The sequence below is a fragment of the Miniopterus natalensis genome, chromosome 10 (assembly GCF_054644295.1).
Source record: "Miniopterus natalensis isolate mMinNat1 chromosome 10, mMinNat1.hap1, whole genome shotgun sequence".
Taxonomy (NCBI): Eukaryota; Metazoa; Chordata; class Mammalia; order Chiroptera; family Miniopteridae; genus Miniopterus; species Miniopterus natalensis.
In genome coordinates this window covers 4374915-4394827 of record NC_142090.1, presented here as the reverse complement: position 1 = coordinate 4394827, position 19913 = coordinate 4374915, and the positions used below count along the sequence as shown (strand labels likewise).

Here is a 19913-nt window from a genome sequence, read left to right as displayed (position 1 = left end):
CACCCCCTGCTGGGGATCAAGCTCAAAACCGGGGCATGTGCCCTGACAGGTACATCAGCTGTTTTCAACCTTTTCCATCTTACCGCACATAAACTAATTACTAAAAGTTCTCGGCACACCAAAAAGTATATTTCTGCCAATCTGACCCAAAAAAGGGTATAATTTTGATTCATTCACACCAGACGGCTACTGTTGTGTTGACTGTTGTCATTTTTTTATTTGACAATCTAAGGGACAAGAGGCCAGTGCCCCTGACTAGTCAGGTACTGCATGTTTAAAAAATTCTTGCGGCATACCGGTTGAAAATCACTGAGTTAAACAGATGCTCAGGTAAACAATTCCAGTGCTTAGGGTAACTGAAGTTTCCAATCACTTTCTTCCCTCTCTGCTAGAGGCCTACTCAGATACATCCCATAGCCTATGCGTCTTCCTACATGAAACAGGCACTTAAACAGAAATGCTTTAACAGAAACCCTGCTGACTGGTTCTATACTGTTGAAGTTTCCGCATTTTCTTTCATCTTGTTGCCACTTGTTTTCCTGTGTTACTGAATCATAAAATCTACCACAGACTTACTGCCTTCCTTTGAAAATAGGCTTTCTTGGAGTAATTAACTCTCACTCATTCAGAAATGCTATAGAATAGGAAATTCCAAGTTCTCAACACTGAATTTAAAATTCTTATAGCGTCTCAGAACTTAAACACACGGTAAACTTCCTTAGTCTATGAATATGAATGAAAAGGAGACGTTTCTCACAGCATGGCTAATTCATGTTAATGGGGCGGGGGATACCTGAGCCAGAAAGCCTTGCTTAAACAGTGATCTGATGAGGACATCAAAGAGTGTTTAATTTAAAAGACTTTTTAATCAACAGTCTTATAAAAACCTAGGGATCTGCACAGTAACAGCGAAAGTATGTTAAACACTAGAGCTCTGTTATAGGTATTAGTGTTACCTAAGGCAGCCATTAACAGTTACATATGAAAAAGAAATGGCAATAAAAAGACGGACATCCTGAAGTCAGTGACTTCCTCTCAATAACCAACCAAAATCCCAACAGCAAGACCAGAATGCACTGATAATTACTGCAGCGCGTGAGTTAACCAACCTCCCTGGTCCCGCGCAATGAGCTCACAGAAGTCAGGATGTGCACAGGCTGTATCCTTCGCTGTTTCCATTCTTGGTTTAAGATTTCGGTTCTTTCCAAAATTTTCTGACGATTGGAACTAAACATACTCTTTAAAAAAATGAAGGAGAGGAGAAAAGAAACAGTTCATTGTTAGAACATTTGTAATATCTCTACTGCGGGTTAAAATCTAGTGATTTCTCAGAAATATCAGGAACATTCCCTCTAACGCATATAGATTTTACAATAAACTGTGGTTTCCCACATTTAAATAATACAAAAACACCACACCTATTATTTTATTGCGAATGGGAGGGGAACAGGAAATTATTTCCATCCTCTGTTTTAACTTTGTATTTTAAAAAATCGCAATGACTTCAGAAACATAAAACCATGAAGCCCTGTATATTTGGGTCCCGAGCCTACATGTGCAATGCAAAGGTATACAAAAAAGACAGTGAATTCCAAGTAGGCTGAATGTCTTTCCATTATCACTTTGTGTGGTACAATTTTTATGTTAAGACAGATCGAGGATCTGAGCTTCCAAGTCTTCATTTATCATAATGTAAATATGGCCTTGACTGAAAATGTACCCTTTCAAGTTAAAACTTATCTTTAGGGAGAAAAAAAGCTATCTTCAATTGTACATGCATTTTCACAAAAGACAAAGTGATACCTTCACTTCGTCGGCTCGCCTGAATCTCTTGAGCTGCCGCAGCCGCATGTACTCTGATTTCACGCGCTTCCGCCAACAAACTGGTCCCTTCTCAGACTTCTTCCCAGTCTGGCCCATGATTATTCTAAAAGCAATGGTTTCATATTAAAATCACTAATCTAGCCAGCCTGGAAACGATCACTTGTGTTTTAATCCCCAGCAAACAATCAGCAAAAGAAATAATACATATTTACATTGTTGACATTTGCCGAAGGGTGCTCATTGGTCTGCATGATTAAATCCTTAAAACATTTCATTCAAAGTACTATAAAGTTTTACTTACTACAACTTTTAAGATATTTTTATTTACAAACATTCTCTACTCCTAGAGAGCAGCCGTCTAATAGAAATGTGAAAGAATTAGGTATACTATATAACAAGCTAGTTTTTAATCTATGAGATCCATGCTCTGGAGTAATAATAATAATAATATACCCTAAATTTTCATCATTACATTACAGGCAAAAATAAACAACTGAAAATGACAAATCCGAAAAAGTAAAATATATATTCAACACTAAAAGTACAAACAGTACAATACACAATAAAATGTACAAATCAAAGTATTTCCCCCTACACACTTTTACACCATGATTCCCACCTTAAACACTGCAAAAGTCTGGATTGTTGCCTCTTGTGCCACCTTTATTCACATGAGGGGTTCCTCTGCCAGCAAGAGGAAAAAGGAATGGGGCAAATGCGAAGTAAATCCTTCTGCCTTATCTTCAGTTGCAGGCTCTGGGAACCAATCATGTTCAATTGTGAGGACAACCTATATTTCCAGATGTCTCATTCATACTACAGAGTCCCCACTCTGAGTCTAAATAAGTGTCCTCTGCTAGAACATTTTCTTCTCAAACTATTAAAACCATACCTGTATCTTCAAAAGATTAGAACATTTCTCTGTCAGATGGTGCAAAGGTGTCACATTAAGGAGTTTTGCTTTAATTTCTCTAATAGCAGTGGAAAGCCACTGAGTATTTTAAGTAAAAGGAGAGGAGAGGGGAGGTTTCCACCTTGGAAAGGCCAGCTGACTGCAGTGAAGGAGCAGCAGGGCAGGTGGAAGTACAGAAGCGCAAGGTGAGGCCAGGGTACACTGGATTGCAGTACAGTCTCCAGACAGCTCTACCACCATTGGTGATGGGAGAGAAAAGGAATCCAAGTTACTCAGGAGAAAACCTGGTAATGATTTAAATATGGGGGAAGACAACTTTCTGACTTGAATAACTAAGTAGGGTTTCAGTCACCCACCTGTTTATAATCAGGTGCAAATAAGATTGCCTGAAATGACAAGATTTGGAAAGGGGGGGGGGCACTCTCAGTAAGAGTACTCAACTACCCAACAGTGACACAGAATGCAAATGGTGGATTATTCAGAGCCGAAAGAGGGGCAGAGGAAGCATGTAATAAATAACAATCACGACCCAAGTGATGACTGCGAATATACGAAGACGAATGAAACATGGAACTTGCCCTTCTGGAACTGATATTCTACCAATGAAGGCCCCCCGAAAATGCATTACGATATGAGATATGGGGGGGGTGAAACAGACTGCAGAGGATGGCAAGGAAGGTGACAACACAGCCTTACAAGTTTAGATGGATTTCACAGTCAGGGAAAAAATGAAAGAACTCCAAGGTACCAACAGACACACTGGAGATGGGGCTGTATGAGCAAAGGCCCGCTGGCAAACCCTGCTGACAAAGGTGGGCACCAAATTCAGTGAGGACTCCAAACTACAGGAACTGAAAAAATGAGGAGAATGAAGAGATTTCAGAATTGGAGATAAAAGCAACTGAATGAGGTCACAGAGATAGGCGTATTCCTTGTGAAAAGGTTAAAAATGCAGCCCGGCCAGAGGGCTGCAGCGGAACAAAGGCAACCATCCTTAGAACAGAGAAGGCTGAACTCAGCCAGGGGACTGTGTGAGCTAAAGCAGGGAGTCAGGAGGAAAGAAGGAAGCTAGGGAGATATGAGGCAGGGCAGAAAGACACCATTAGGAGTAAGTCAGAGATTCACAAAAAGTAACTGTGGCAACTGTTTGCTTTCAAACCTGCTAGTTAACAGGAGACTCAAGTAATTCTGTATTTAGCACTTCAAAGGTCTAGGAACTTGTAGTAAAAGAAACTGAACTTCACACAGCATCTTGCTCGTGATTCCTGGGTTGGCTCCTTGAATGACGATTAGAAGAGTCAACCTTCTTTAGAAATTCTTCCTCCCTAAGATATCCCAGGAGCATTCCTGTCATTGTATAAAGACAGTCCTCCTCCGCCATACAGGCTTCCAGTGCCTGGGCCAAGGGTAAGGCTTCTCTCAAAGTCATGTGACACAACCTTAACTTCTTGGCTGTGGATCTGTTACTGTCATTTCTGAGACTGGCTAAAGTCGCTGCAAAGTCAATGACCTTCCCAGTGTTCCATTGATGGTAGAAGAATATAGGTTTGCTCTTCTCTTTGCTCTCCTTGGGTAAGAAAACCTGCAAGTAGATTCTTTCTGTCTGTGACAATGACTGGTCTCCATGAGCATGCATCTTTCATTTCATCAGTGCTACCTTTGCAACTATTGAGTTATTTTTTGCACCCTTCCATCATTTACTTGCTGTCTTGGAATCAATGTCTTTAACAAGTTTCTGAGTGGCAGCCATACAAGGCTTAGGGAATTCCGGTTCTTCACATTCCTGATCTGACTGATGACTATGTCTCACGCAGAAGTTCTTCTCACAATAAGAATATAACTGGTATCAGTTCTTTCTCAGCACAGTCCTTGAATGAGCATGGGTAAGATGCATGTGTATCTGACTTCAGTCACCTCAGAACAGCTGTGCAACTCTCTGGTTCTGTGCTCAAGGCAAAATATTCCTGAACAACCATCACATACACATAGAAGAAAACCTCACTGCCAGCAGTGCTCTACCTGGCAGTGCTGCCTGATGTCCAACATTTTGAAATGTTCTGTTGTTGATCTCGCAACTTGTTTAGTTCAGTTAAACTTGGTCCAAGAGACTGTTTGTTGTGACATACTTTGTTGTAACTAATGGTAGAAACAACATGAAGGTATTCGAGGTGGTTAGACAAGGAGGGTTCTAGTACAGAAACACGTAATGCTAACTCATTAATGATTCCCCTTCACCAAGACATAGCAAATGTGCACCTTAGAAAGAACTGCAATAATCCCCACATTGCACGCCAGTGAAAACTAAATGCCATGTTCCTGCTATGGTTTTATCAGGTATAGGGGTGCTGCCTCCAAGGACCAAGAATTTGTTAAACAGGCAGATTGGGACTAGCTGTGAAATAGTTTATGAGCTAGTGAAGCAACAGATAATCCCTTTTTATCAGATTTCTATAAACTGAATTTAAATTTTTTTTTGTTTTAAAGTTTAACTCTAAATTGACACTCAACTTATTATATTTAATTAGCTTTTAAAAGGATGTGCTGTACTAACAAAAACAAAGGTGGATTTCTTGTTGGTTATATGAGTGGTTGATTGACCATGACTCTGCTCTGTGTCACCTTGACTCCGGGATCTACACTGAAGGTTTAGATGTCCTTTTTGGGACACTGCTATTCTTATGGCAGAGGAAGGAAGAGATGGCTCTGAGAAGATACATTACCACTTTTGCTTTAAAAGTAACATGGCCAAGCGTAGCACCATGGTGTGGAGCAGTGGAGCTTTTCTTTTTCTTTTTTAATCCTCAACTGAGTGGGGGGGGGGGGGGAACATCGATGTGAGAGACACACCAACTGGTTGCCTCCTGTGGGTGTGATGGGGGGGGGAGGGGGGCAGGAGGCAACCGATCAATGACTCATCACTGATGTTTCTATCTCTCTCTCTCCCTCTCCCTTCCTCTCTCTGAAATCAATAAAAGACATTTTTTTAAAAAACAAAACAAAAAACAAATGTACACTGATCATGAGGAGCTCATAAAGTCCAGCTGTGGCCCGGCCAGGCGTGGCTCAGCAGTTGAGCGTTGACCTAGGATCCAGGAGATGGAGGTTCAATTCCCGGTCAGGGCACATGCCCGGGTTGTGGGCTTGATCCCCAGTCGGGGGTATGCGGGAGGCAGCCGATCAATGACAACTCTCTCATCCTTGATGTTTCTCTCTCTCCCTCTCCCTTCCTCTCCCTGAAATCAGATATATTAAAAATAAAAATTTTTAAAAATAAAGTCCAGCTGTGTCACAGGTATGAAAAGAAAGGGCGGCTACCATGCCCGAGTGTGGAAAATGAGAAGTGAGGCACCATTACCAAGAAACCCCAAGAAATGAGTCTCAGAGACAACAGGACCCTATGATCCAGCTGCCCTACCAATCAAGAGTCCTGTGTAAAAACCTAGAGCTTATTGAATTTCTACTAAGAAAGTTGATATTGCCTTAAAGAAATCCTACTCAAACAACAGGGATAACACTACCTTCCTCAAAGCTGGTTACACAGTCTCACCCAGCTCTACGCCTGTCATGTAGTAAGCCTTCAAACATAGGCTCCCCTCAGACACTAATCTGGTTCTGATTCTGTTTTCTACTACACCACAGCCAAGCATTAAGTTACAGCTTTGAATATTCATGTATTAGCAGAAAGAAACCTTTATTAAAAAGACTTACCACTAAAATAGATGGGAATTTGTGAATACACCCAATTTTTTTTAATATATCTTTACTGATTTCAGAGAGAGGAAGGGAGAGAGAAACATCAATGATGAGAGAGTCATTGACCAGCTGCCTCCTACACGCCCCCTACTACGGATCAAGCCCACAACCCGGGCATGTGCCCTCACTGGGAGTCAAACCTCAATCTCCTGGATCCTAGGTCAATGCTCAACCCCTGAGCCACACCAGTCGGGCTAGAGTCTACCTTATTTATCAAACCAAATTCAAATATCCGGAACACCACAGTAACCTAGCTTTGTCCCACTAGAGCAGACTCAGTGTTGGTCTTGCCACCTTCTGAGAACTTCCCACAACCCCTTCTCTGTGGACCACCACCCCCACGAAGGAAGCCTGGGGTCCTGGCCTACCCGAGGCCCACCGCTCCCTGCAGAGTCACCAGTACAGGGCTGGACACATGACTGGAAGTGGTCCAACCACAGCGAGAACCTCAGGAGGGTCCCTGGAATGTGAGGGCAAGGATGCCCGCTTTTCTACTTAGTGTGAACCTGGAAACGTGCTGCCCTGAGAATGGCTGGAAGCCAACTTGCAACCACAAGAGAAGAGCCAGCAGAGGCATAGTCAACGATAGAAAAAGAAAAAACACCCAAAGCCAAGAAATGGAAGCTAGTCCCACCTCGGAGTCTGAAGCAGGCAGGCTTTGCCAAACCAACCCAAGAACTGTTCAGTCTTGTGAGCCAAAGAAATTCTTTTTTTGGCTAAACCCAGTTTGGATGAGGTTTCCTGCCACATGAAACACAGATGGGTTCTGAGATGTATCTTAATACTGAGATTATATGTACAGTAATGCCCGAACTGACAGATCTGTTCTCCTCAATGGCATCATGAGGTAGCAGTTACGTGTTCGGGTGGCTCTGCCCCCCGAGGTAAGGAGCTCCCTCCACCCTTCCAGGTCTCTAGAGTCCCAGCGAGGTGGCCAAGACACGCCTCACCACCTCTCGGGTGACCTGCATTCTTCTGTCAGGTCCAGCCCCGGTCCACTTGCGAGGGCCTTTCTAAGACGACATTCCTGTCCCTCCTAAGTTGCCACTGACTGAGGATTTTTTTTTTAATATATCTTTATTAATTTCAGACAGGAGGAGGGAGAGGGGGAGACAGAACGAGAAACATCAATGACGAGAGTCATTGATTGGCTGCCTCCTGCACACCCCCTGCTGGGATTGAGCCCGAAACCTGGGTATGTGCCCTGACCCGGGATCAAACTTCCATCTCCTGGATCCCAGGTCGATGCTCAACCGCTGAGCCTGTCGGCCAGTCTGACTGAGAATTTTTTTTAAGTTTCCTGGGCATGTTTCAGTGCCCTTGATGATTTTCTTTAAAGGTTCTTCATTCCTAAAGAATTTGCCAAATCAAGGTATTAGCCATCTATTTAGTCTTAACGAGTCCTATTTTTACTTACTGGAAGAAAACCAAGTAGTAAACTGTGTGTACTACTTATCCTTCCCAACTAAACTGACAGCGTTCACTTTCACTCTTAACTGAACACCACACTAAACAAGGTCAAATCCAAGCCCAACAAAACTTAAGTATATAACTTCAATACTCTCGATGTCCTTTTCTTCAATAGTGCTTTTACATTTAAAATTCTTTGAGAGAATCTATTAAGTCTCATTTAACAATTTCATTTAAGTTAAATTCTACTAATTTAATAAACTCAAAAGTAAATTAATGGTTAATAGATTTTGCAAAGATAAGGAGAATACTATAAGACAACCTAGACAGACACAGAGACATAACTTTTGGTGAGAGATAAAAATTAATCGCCTACTTTCAATAATAAAGATAATTTTTTTAAAAAGGGACATCTGTAATATTTTAAACAAAAATAAAAAAAAATTAATCGCCTAGAAGTAGACCTTATGCCAGAGGGAAAACAGAGAACACCCACATCCCGTGAGCAAGCGACAACTCCCAGAGGCAGATGCAAGGGCACATACCTCGGTTGCAGGCTCAGTCCCTGGGCCGGGTGAGGGTGAGGGTGACGGTCAGGGTGAGGGTGAGGGTCAGGGTCAGGGTGCGTGCAGTGCGGAAGGCAACCAACAGATGTGTCTCTCTCACGTCGAGGTTTCTCTCTCTCTCTCTCTCTCTCTCCCTTCTATTCTCTGAAAAAGCAATGCAAGAAAGACCCCCCGGGTGAGAACAAATAAACAACGGCAAGGACAACCTAAAATTAAAAAGCGAGATGTACTCATCTGAGGAGGAAAAAAAAATCGACCAAAAGAGGGTAATATAAAGCCTAACTGAGCCACTGTGATGACAAAAAACTTGGAACTTATAATACAGACAAATAAAATGGGTAGAAAGTTCAAACACCACACACCATTCTTGAGCATTTTGGTCTCAGGACCCCTTTAGTTTGTATGTGCTATATCTATCAATATTTGGTATATCAGAAACTCAAAACTAAGAAAATTTTAAAACATTAATTCACTTTAAAATAACACAAGCCCATGCCCAGACCGGTGTGGCTCAGGTGGTTGAAGCATGGTCCCGTGTACCAAAGGCTGAGGGTTCCAATTCCTGTCCGGGCACACCCTAGGCTACAGGTTCGATCCCCAGGTGAGTACATATGGAAGGCAGGCAATCGATGCGCGCTCTCTCTCTCTCTCTCTCTCTCTCTCTCAAATCAATGAGTATATCTTTGGTGAGGATTAAAAAAAATTTTAAATTAAAAAAACAACAACAAGCCAATTGCATGTTAATATAAATAACAAATTTTTAAAAACTACTTTCCTTTAAAAAAAAAAAAAAAATCAGTGAGTGGAATTCTATATTTTTTACAAGACCTTCAATATCTGTCTTGATAGAAGACAGCTGGATTCTCCTATCTGCTTTAGCATTCAGTCTGCTCCAATATGTTATTCTGGTTCAAGAATATGAAGAAAATCTATTCTCAAACACACAGATGTTTAGCTAGAAACGGGAAGAGTATGTGAACAGCCTTTTGAGGTAACTGTGGATCAATCTCATGCTTTGATATTACACCAAAACTGTTCTATGAAAAAGTGGCTAGTTGACCTTGAAAGTGAACCTCATAGGTGCTTTAACAAGACAACCACTACTTTTCTATAAGCAATGGTGGTTTCTTAAAATATTAGCTGCAATGTGGAATCTGAAACTGTATCAATAAACTTTTCCTACTCTGCTACATTCAACTTTAAACAGATCTTTAACCCATGCATGACTTCACATCATTACTCAGCATCTGAAAAATCTGGTCCACTGAATTATGCAGACTTTCCATAGTGAACAAATTTCAAAAAAATTATATTTGTTAAACCCACAGAGCTCATCAGAAGTATTTATTGGGAAACTGTCAAGCTTCACCACGGACTGTAAAAAGATCTCATCAACAGTCATGGCCAATCTTCTGACTCTCCTGCTTCCTAAAACCACCCCATCCTACACTTCACACTATCCCATAAAGAAAGATAAACTGAGATCTTGTTCCAGGGACCTTTCACTTCCTTAGAGTGCCTGTTTTTATTTTAAAAAGAGAAAAATGACAAAAATACATGAGCTCACTACTGCTGGACCCAAACATTCCACCCAAATGACTTGCAAAATGCTAGCAGAAGAAACTTCTGAAATTTCAGTATGAAGGGCTTGGAAAGCTAGGAATAGAGAGACCTTATTAACTAGTCAGTAAGAATTTATGAAGCATTCAGAAAATGCTAAATCCTCTGAGACACACAACTGTGTAAGATACAACAGGCAACTTAGGTGCCTGAACTTTAGCAGACCCCTTGTACATGACTACAGATGAGAAAGCATTATGAACAGCATTTGTTTTCAGGAAGTCTTAAGGAAACATCCGCCAGTGACTAGTAACAAGGGAAACTAAGGGGGAAAAGAGACCCTATTTGTAGCCCTGGTTTTAGTGCTAAAAAGGCATGGGAAATTACAGAAATGTGGCACTCTTAGCTGAATGGTAAAAAAACATTAAAGTGATTGTTACAGCAACAGTGAGCAGACTGAAGTAATGTATTTTCCACAAAAATAAGATCACCTGCTTGGCCAGGAATGGCTCAGTGGTTGAGCTTTGATCTAGGAGCCAGGAGATCGCGCTTCAATTCCTGGTCAGGGTGTATGCCTGGTTTGGAGGCTCAATCCCCACTGGGGGGCGCGCAGGAGGCAGCTGGTCAATGACTCTCTCATCATTTATGTTTCTCTCTCTCTCCGTCCCCTTTCCTTTCTCCGAAATCAATAAAGATACATTTTTTAAAAATAAACAAATAAGATCACTTTCCTCCTTCCAGCGGAAAAGTAAACTAAACTCACAAGTTCACCAATCTACCAACCAGCACCCCTGTGTTTATTTGAAAGCTCTATCAATTTTACAAAGACAAAAGAGAAAAGAAATGGCCATATAAGTTTACACCAACTGGAGAACTGATCCATCACAAATGTTTTAAAGAATGTGCTTGAGCCTGGCCAGTGTTGCTCAGTGGTTGAGCATCCACATATAAACCTGGAGGTCACAGTTCGATTCCTGGTCAGGGCACATGCCTGGGTTGTGAGCTCCATCCCCAGAAGGCAGCAGATCAATGACTCTCTCTCATCATTGATGTTCCTATAGCTTGCTCTGCCTCTCCCTCTCCCTTCCTCTTTCTGAAATCAATAAAGAGTGTGTGTGTGTGTGTGTGTGTGTGTGTATAAAAGAATGTGCTTGAACAATATATAAAACAGATTAACAAACTTGGCATCTAGAGGTTAAAGTTTTCTTTGAAAACTATGCTCATCTATTTTATAAACTGAATCCTCCTGTTTTGTTGGGTATGTATTCAGTTACTGAGACACTGTTGGGAAGAGAAATGGAACAAAAAATTATGAACAGAAGAAACTAAACTATGAGATATACAACTCATTATAATTCAAGGTTGAGCCACGAGACACATATTACTTCTTCAGCACTCCACTTGATACAAGCAAACAGAATGAAAAGGTACTTAGAAGTCTGATGCCAGATTCTAGTCTTCCTTCTAGAAAGTCTATTTTAAATCTTATACCTCAAATAAGCCAACATCTAACACAAATTTAACAACACACATTAAACAAATTTTTAAGAGAAATTCAATTTAGGTAAATACAAGGAATCTGCCCACCATTCCAGCCAATTAGTGTATGTATGCCTAAGTCAGCATGAGCTAGGTGACAGGAATCTGCTGTTCCTACAACCTGCTCTTCATGTCTTTCGCTGTACTTAGTCATTCAGAGCCATTCTAGTGCTAAAAGAAGCATTTTTCATACAGCATTGGCCCCTAAGCTCAAACCAACAACTCTGTGCTCAACAGAACAGTGATCTGTTTTCATACTGATAGAGTAGGCAGGTAGGCAGACATGAGGAGAGCAGGAATGAAAGGTCAGATACTTCTGTCACCAGGGCAGAAAGAGTCCCAGGTGCCTAGCAGTAGGCAAAACTAGAGAAAACAACTATTAATGGCTAGGACCTCGCCCCCAGGGTGACCTTTCCTCTCACAACATGTCCTTAGTCAAGGGGTTTAGACTCCCTTAGAGGAGGAACGAGGGGCTGGAGAATAGCCTCAAAGGACTCGCATGCAGACAGAGTCCGGGACAGGCTCCGACAGGTCAGCTTAAGGAGGTAGTTACCCCTCCCAGCTAAAAGGAGTCCTTGCCAACACCCCAGGCAGCAAAAAGCTGCCCCTTTTCAGGTGCACTTCCACTTTGCTTGCTGGATAAACTTCCCCTTCCACTGAGTTCTAGGCTCTGAATTTTTCTTAGTCAAACTCAAGAACAGAGGTCCAACGTCACCACTAACAATACAGAAAGCATTTATGATGTGGCATCTTCCCAGGAACTTTTCATGGGTAATTCTGCCAACATACTATTGTTGCCTTGTACACTGACCTTATATTCAAACCCCCAAATAAGATGCAATGCTCTCTATTCTGATAACAGAATAAAAAATGGATTCAAACTACTAATCTCCCAGAACCTCTCAGAATCTCTAGGCACCCTACAACCCGTTACCTGGTAGTTTCAGTACTGCGGTTCACCGGATGTCACAGGGAGGTAAGCGTGCTTGTAAGTGCCATTTCTTTAATTTGTGGATACCTCATTGAGAATCCTCAAACTTCACTGGCCCACCTTGGCCCTGAAGTTCATTTTCTTTCTTCTTTTTTTTAAATATATCTTTACTGATTTCAGAGAGAGGAAGGGAGAAGGAGAGAGACAGAAACATCAATGATGAGAGAGAGTCATTGATCGGCTGCCTCCTGCACGCCGTCGACTAGGGATGGAGCCCGCAACTCAGGCATATGCCCTGACCAGGAATCGCACCTCGATCTCCTGGAACTGAGGTCGATGTTCAACCGCTGAGCCACGCTGGCCAGGCTGAAGTCCATTTTCTTGCTAAGAATAGTAGTTGTTTCGGGACAAGACGAAAGTACAGGAGGTAAGGGCAGTTATGAGCTATAGGCCTTTCATGATTTTCCTTTACTTAGCACTTATCACAAATATACTGCTGAGGTACTAGGAAACTTCAAACCCTTCAGGAGTTACTTACAACCAATGATATTTTCAGTATGTTTTACCAAATATACTCTCTATTGAATTATAAAACGACTTGTCACAAATAAGCTTGAGAAAATACATTTCTGAGTGTACAAATACCTATGGGAAATGCTGTAAAGAACTCACCAACTACAGGGAAACCAGCTGTATAACCCCTGCAGTCACCTCTCTGCAATTTCCAGGTAACACTAAGGTCTTTAGGCAGGAAAAAAAGACTTCTGTCCCAGATCTCCCATGTGAGTAAGGAGGAAAAAGAGTGCGCCAACGTGAGCACCTTCCACTTAGGATTTCTTAACGCAGAGCCTAGAAAAGACATGATCTTTTGTTTGTTAGTCTGGATTTACCGGCTGGTGTTTTCACTAGTACAAAATATCTCTTTCTAGAGGGTAAAGAAGAGAGCATCTCATCCTTTCTCTGACTAGCCCTAAGAGGTGAAGACTGAGGCACCCAATAAATTTTGGAGAAATTTTCTTTTCTAGAAAATATGTATGGGATAGCTACCTGTGTAGTTACATGCTGCTAGTGAAAAAGTGACACTAGACAAAGGGGAAAACCCACAAACACACACAAACTTATTTTAGTTCTTTATCTACAAGACTAAATTCTATAGGCAGAAAGTATGTCCTTGCCATCTAGAATCATGTAAGACAGTCTGCTGTTTCCGTTTATATTACACATACTGACTGCACAGTATGTCACGTCTGACAATTCTGGTCCCCAAATGTGTGGTAGTTGTTCCTGCCCCAAACAACCCTGGGACACCAACTGGGTGCCCTATACTTCTACCTGGCAAGAGTGTGGGATCCCACAGGTTAAGGGCTCAGTCCCACAAGGCTGCCTCCCCCTCCACCCCCCCACACACACACTCTTCAGGTGCCAATCCTAAGTCCAAGTTGTCACCTGTGCTTCTTTCTGTCAGGCTATAAATCAGAGGTTCCCATGACCCCCTTTTCTTGGGTCCTATTAACTTGCTAGAGAGCTCAAAGAACTCAGGAAATGTTTCTTTACTAAATTACCGGTTAGTTATAAAAGGACCTAACTCAGAATGGCCAGATTGAAGAGATGCATAAGGGAGGGGGCGAGGAGCTTCTAGGCTGCTCTGAGCTCACCACTCTCCCAGCCACAGAAGGAAGCTCTCCGAACCCCATCCCTCTGGGTTTCTATGGAGGCTTCACTGCATAGGCGTGGTTGATTAAATCACTAGCTATTGGTGACTGAGCTCAACCTCCAATCCTTCCCCATCCCCAGAGGTGGGGGGAGGGGGGTCTGAAAGGTCCAACCCTCTATATAATCAGTTGCATCAACCAGGCCCCACTCTTAAGTTCCAGAAGTCATCTCATTTAAACTCAAGTGTGGTTGAAAAGGATTTGTGATGAATATCAAAAGACATTTTTATCGCTCTTATCACTTTGGAAATTCCAAGGGTTTTAGGAGCTCTGTACCAGAAACAAGATGAAGACCAAATATATATTTATTATAAAACACAATATCCCCGTTTGACTGTTTACAAAGCCAGTTTAATCAGACTCATAATAGTCCTAAAAACCTTTAAGGTGTTATTATGCCTATAATGCAGAGACAAAAAAGAGAAAAAATAGGCTTATAATCAGCATTAGACGTTTTATTGGTCAATTAAATGTGAGCTAGGGAGACTCACAGTTACCTGTGATGGTAATGTGAACTCAAGTCCAGTTATTTCTCAAACTCTCCAAAAAAACAGCTCTAAGTGGTTAACAAACCAAGCATCTCATATCCCAGTATTTGAGCTAACAAGGGCCCAAGGTAGCAAAAGCCGATTCCCAAAAAGACCCTGGTACAGGCTGTGTGAAAACCTGGGCAAGTTACTTACCTTCACCAAGCTCCTATTTCTTTATCTGCAAAATGGAGATACCCTCTTTGAACACAATGAAGATGAGATCCACAAACCTACTTGTCTGGGAAATACAACTAGCTTCATGGCAGAGCCTAGCCTAGAGCCTATGTTCCAGCTGCCAGTAGAAAGTCACCCTTTTAAAATGTCTTCTTTTCCATCAGTAGATGAGTGGATAAAAAAGCTGTAGTACATTTACACAACAGACTACTACTCTGCCATAAAAAGGAAGAAAATTTTATCCCTTCTGACAGCACAGATGGACCTGGAGAACATCATGCTAAGTGAAATAAGCCAATCAGAGAAAGAAATACCACATGACTTCACTCATATGTGGAATTTAATGAACAAACTGAGCTACCAACCAAAACAAAGACAGATTCAGACTGAGCAGGCAGACAGCTTTGGTGGGAAGGGGGAGTAATGTGAAGGGACTGAACAAAAAAGAAAAAAGAGAGCTCATGGACATGGACAATAAATAATGTGGTGCGGGGGGGTGAGGAGTGGGTGGAAGTGGAAGAAGGCATAGAGGGGATAAATGGTAAAGGAAAAAAAATTTTTTAAATTTCTTCTTAAAAAGCTGTGAGACATATACACCATGGAGTACTATGCAGCTGTAAAGAAGAAGGATCTGGTACCCTTTGGGACAGTATGGATGGACCTAGAGAAAATTATGCTAAGTGAAATAAGCCAGGCAGAGAAAGACAAACATCACATGATCTCGCTTATACATGGAATCTAAAGAACTTAATAAACTGATGAACAGAATAGATTCAATGACATGGAAGCATAGATCAGACTGACGAATGTCAGAGGAAGGGAGGAGGGTGGGTGGGTGGAGGGGGAGAGAGTAACCAAGGAATTTATATGCATCTATGCACAACCCAAGAACACGGACAATGGTGGGTAGGGGACTGGGGGGGGGGGGGATGGGGTGGAACGGGTCATTGGGGAGATAAAGGGACATTTGTAATATTTTAAATAAAAAGAAAAAAATTTCTTCTTTATAGCATAACTTGAGCTGTGATTCAGGCAGACAAATATTCTCCAGAGGCACTACTACTTACAGGGCAAAGTGGGACGACTCATCATTTCCTTTCTCTAGGCCTGTTGAGGCAACAATTCTGCCATTTAAAAGTCCTTATTGATTACTCTACAAGGGTATTTCCCAACCTTTTCTGACTGATAAATACTTTGCTTGACAACATATCTCATAGTACCCATTATGGTTTAAGTTATTTTACAAATTCTGCTTGTACTATTAAAAATAATTTGAATATAAAAACATTTCAGAATTTTATAAATAAGCATACTCTCACTGCAGCTTTTTGCCATGATAGGTCAGTATACCATATTCTTAAAAATTACCAAGTTCATCTTAATAGAATCCTTTATAATATTCAAAGAACAGATAATTCTTTTCTCATTTAGTAAATATTATATGGTACTTGTTTTTAAATAATTAGAATGCATGATTTTCAACAAACTTCAAAAGTAAATGCTTGCATGTTTATTAGGCACAGAGCTAGTTCTCAATAAGTATTAGTTCTATTTGTAGACACATGGTAGGTACTCACGTACCTACAATACAGTGACATTTCACTATAGGCTATGGCATCAAAAACATACAAAAGCTGTTTAATGATCATTGAAAGAAAATCAAACAATTTTCTTAAATGTTTGTGTTTTGCTTACAAAGCACTTCTCAATGGTCTTTATTATCAAAAACCAAGGCACTAAAATGGATAGTCATGGACATTTATCTATTTTTTAACTTATCTTTATTGTTGAAAGTATTACAGATGTCCTGTCCCCTTTTCCCCGCCTTGACTCCCTGCATACCCCTCTCCCGCCCTTTCCCGAGCCTTCACCACACTATTGTCTGTATCCATGGGTTATACACACATGCATATAAATTCTTTGGTTAATCCCCCCCGCAATCTGCCCCAGATTGGTCAGTCTGTTGCATGCTTCCACGTCTCTGGATCTATTTTGTTCGTCACTTTGAATGTTTGTCTTTTTGACACTTCTTAAATACTAACTAGAGCCCTGGCTGGTTGCCTCAATGGTTAGCACGTCGGCCTGTGGACTAAAGAGTTCCGGGTTCGATTCCAGCCAAGGGCACATATCTCAGTTGCAGGCTCCATCCCAGCCCTGGTCCGGGCACGTGTGGGAAGCAACCAATCAATGTGTCTCTCACATGGATATTTCTCTCTCTCCCTCCCTCCTTCCCTCCCTCTCTGAAAAGCAATGGAAAAAACATCCTCAGGGAGGATTAGAAAACACTTACTAGAGACGTCCTGTTACGCTACGTACGGATTCAGCTCGTATGAATGAAACTGGGACAAAGATCATCCCAAGATAAGTGTAAAGAATCATATTTTCTGCACATTTTTTCCATCATCAGAGATCAAACTCTTTGACTTTAATCAACATTACAGTAAGGATATAAATTAAAATTTTATACTAGTACCTGACAGCAGGTAGCAAAGTTCACTGGGTGATACACAGTAGACCATGCAAAATGCACTTGACAGAACCTTGAAAGCTCTGCTTCAGGAGCGGCGGTGCCATTTCAACAGACATTTATTGAGCTGCTGCTAAAGAAGAGCTCTCCCAAGTTTTCAGGGCTCTGGTCCTAAATCAATTTCACAAAAATTTTTTTTCTATCTACTATGTGGAAAACCCTTTTTCTAACCTCTACCATATATATGAGTAAAATAGAGCTTAAAATGAAGGCGAGAGGGAGAGAGAAAACCCCAAGAGATGTGTTGTATTTCTTTCTAAGCAATAAATAAGTTGTCTGGTTTGGTTGGGATAGGGGAAGGAGTGTTTTGAGTCAAAGAGGCTAAACAGAATCTTTTTTTTTTTAACTTTTGGTTTTATTTTATTATTTTTTAACCCTCACAGGAGGATATTTTTCCCATTGCTTTTCAGAGAATGGAAGGAAGGGGGAAGGGGGGGGAGACAGACAGACATACATGTGAGAGAGAGAGAGAGACACCAATTAGTTGCCTCCCACATGTACCCTGGGGGTGGCAATAGAACCTGCAACCCTTGACCGGTATCCAACCCCGGATCCTTCAGTCCAGTCCATGGGCTGGCGCTCTTAACCACTGAGCCAAACCAGCCAGGGCTAAACAGCATCTTGCAACGCTAAAATGGTAGGGAAGATATTTCAGAAAGAAGACAGAACACAGACGAGCCATGTGAAAGTTCCTGGGGACCAGTAAAAAGGTCAAGTTCAACAGGGGAAAGGTATAAGAAAACTACTGGAAATAAAGCACTATAAGAGCATTGGAACTGTTCCCTAGACTGCCTGGAAGGATAGCTTCAAGAGTTTCTTACTTGAATCCAATGGGAAGACTGAGCTGAGCAACGACTTGATCCATCACCTGGAGTAGTGCATGGCACCAATAGGTGCCTAAAGGCTTGTGCTTTCCCCCCCTTTATTAAACAGGAAGAGGAGTCACATATTACAAATTATTATGGAGGAAAATGCAAGAGAACTGATGCTTTGTAGGAATAAAACAGTATGCAGAAATCAAGTACATATACTCTGAAAAGTCATCTGTTTTAAACAATAAAAAATTTACTTCACTGTCAAAATTGGTAGACCAAGCTTGGCAATTTTATCATCATACCAGATTCTACAATCAAGATTACCTTTATTTTACTTTAAATACTCTCCGTTATCCTACAAAGAAAAAAATTAAGAAAAACTTTAACTCAGTAATAAATGAAAAGGACTGTGAATTGCCCAAAACTGAAAATGTAAAAAATTGTCAAATAATATCACTTTCAAAACACCTAATACTATCTGTACAAATAATATCATTCTTTCCCATGGTTCTGCAAACACTTAACATTTTGTTATACTAAATACTAAATGACTTGTGGATTAAGAATAAGTTTGCACCCTGGTCAGGTGGCTGAGTTGGTTGGAACATCGGTCCAAACACTGGAAGGATGCAGGTTGGACTCTCCAGTCAGGGCACATACACAGACTGTGGGTCAATCCCGTATGGGAGACAACCAATCAATGCTTCACTTTCACATCGTGTGCTCTCTCTCTCTCTCAAATCAATGAAAATATCCTCAGGTGAGGATTAAAAAAAAAAGTGCTTTCACATAATTTAACTGAATTTAAACAATAATGCTTCCAGTATTAACATACTTAACCTGATCTATACATTGTCAGAAATACACAAAATCAATGTAGAAAATTAAAGAGAATACACTTGCAAGAAATCTGATGGAGAATGTATATCCAGAATATATAGCAGACCTCTTACAACTTAATAATATAAACCCAATTTTTTAAACTGATTTTTAGAAAGGGAGAGAGAGAAAGAGAGAAAGACAAACATAAATTTTTTAAATGGGCAAAAGGCTTGACTTGACCAAAAAATGTTTGCAAATGGCCAATAAGCACCTTCAAAGATGTTCAACATCCCCTGGCCAGGTAGTTTAGTTGGTTAGAGCATAGTCCCGATACACCAAGGTTGTGGGTTCAATCTCCAGTCAGGGGACATACAAGAAGCAACCAACGAATGAGTAAGTAAGTGGAACAACAAATCAATGTTTCTCTTTCTCTCCTTCTCTCTCTCCCCCCCATTTCTCTCTTTCTAAAATGGATAAAAAAATTTTTTTAAAGATGTTCAACATCAATGATCACCTAGGAAATACAAATTAAAACCACAATGAGATACTTAACACTCATTAGATTGCAAAATTTAAAAGACTGGCAATACCAAGTGCCAGTGAAGGCATGGAGACATTAAGTCCTGCCTGTTACAGCTACAACTGAAATTAAAACTCTTTACACAAAATGGCACAATGACTTAGAAAGTTTGCCAGTTCCTTATATAGTTAATTCAATACCTACCACATGACCAGCAGTTCAACTGCAAGGCGTTTACCCAAAAGAAATTAAAAGATGATCCACAAAGACACACAAATGATCATAGCAGCTTTATAGCCCCAAACTGGAAAGAGCCC

General features: G+C 41.0%; 1 protein-coding gene and 1 pseudogene across 11 annotated transcripts in view; both read right to left on the bottom strand.

Annotated features, from left to right (window-relative positions):
* The window catches only part of EZH2 (enhancer of zeste 2 polycomb repressive complex 2 subunit), a 44446-nt gene extending 28691 nt beyond the window's left edge, over positions 1-15755 (bottom strand). For 3 of the 10 annotated variants that reach the window (XM_087820961.1, XM_087820957.1, XM_087820959.1), the window contains exons 1-3: positions 2859-3983; positions 1804-1927; positions 1110-1238 (exon numbers count right to left, since the gene is read on the bottom strand). In XM_087820961.1, coding sequence (XP_087677087.1) covers positions 1110-1238; positions 1804-1927; positions 2859-2977 — 372 coding nt within the window. In that variant the 5' untranslated portion in view covers positions 2978-3983. Of the gene's footprint in view, positions 1-1109; positions 1239-1803; positions 1928-2443; positions 2532-2858; positions 3984-13168 lie in introns of those variants that run through there. The other 7 variants (XM_087820958.1, XM_087820960.1, XM_016195458.2 and 4 more) reach the window with 5 other exon arrangements.
* Positions 2510-4783, bottom strand: LOC107523769 (AN1-type zinc finger protein 1 pseudogene; annotated as a pseudogene). Its single transcript, XR_015715160.1, has 2 exons — positions 3977-4783; positions 2510-2580 (listed from the first exon to the last, which is right to left on the bottom strand). The product of XR_015715160.1 is annotated as an AN1-type zinc finger protein 1 pseudogene (transcript).
* Positions 15756-19913: the final 4158 nt, after the last annotated feature.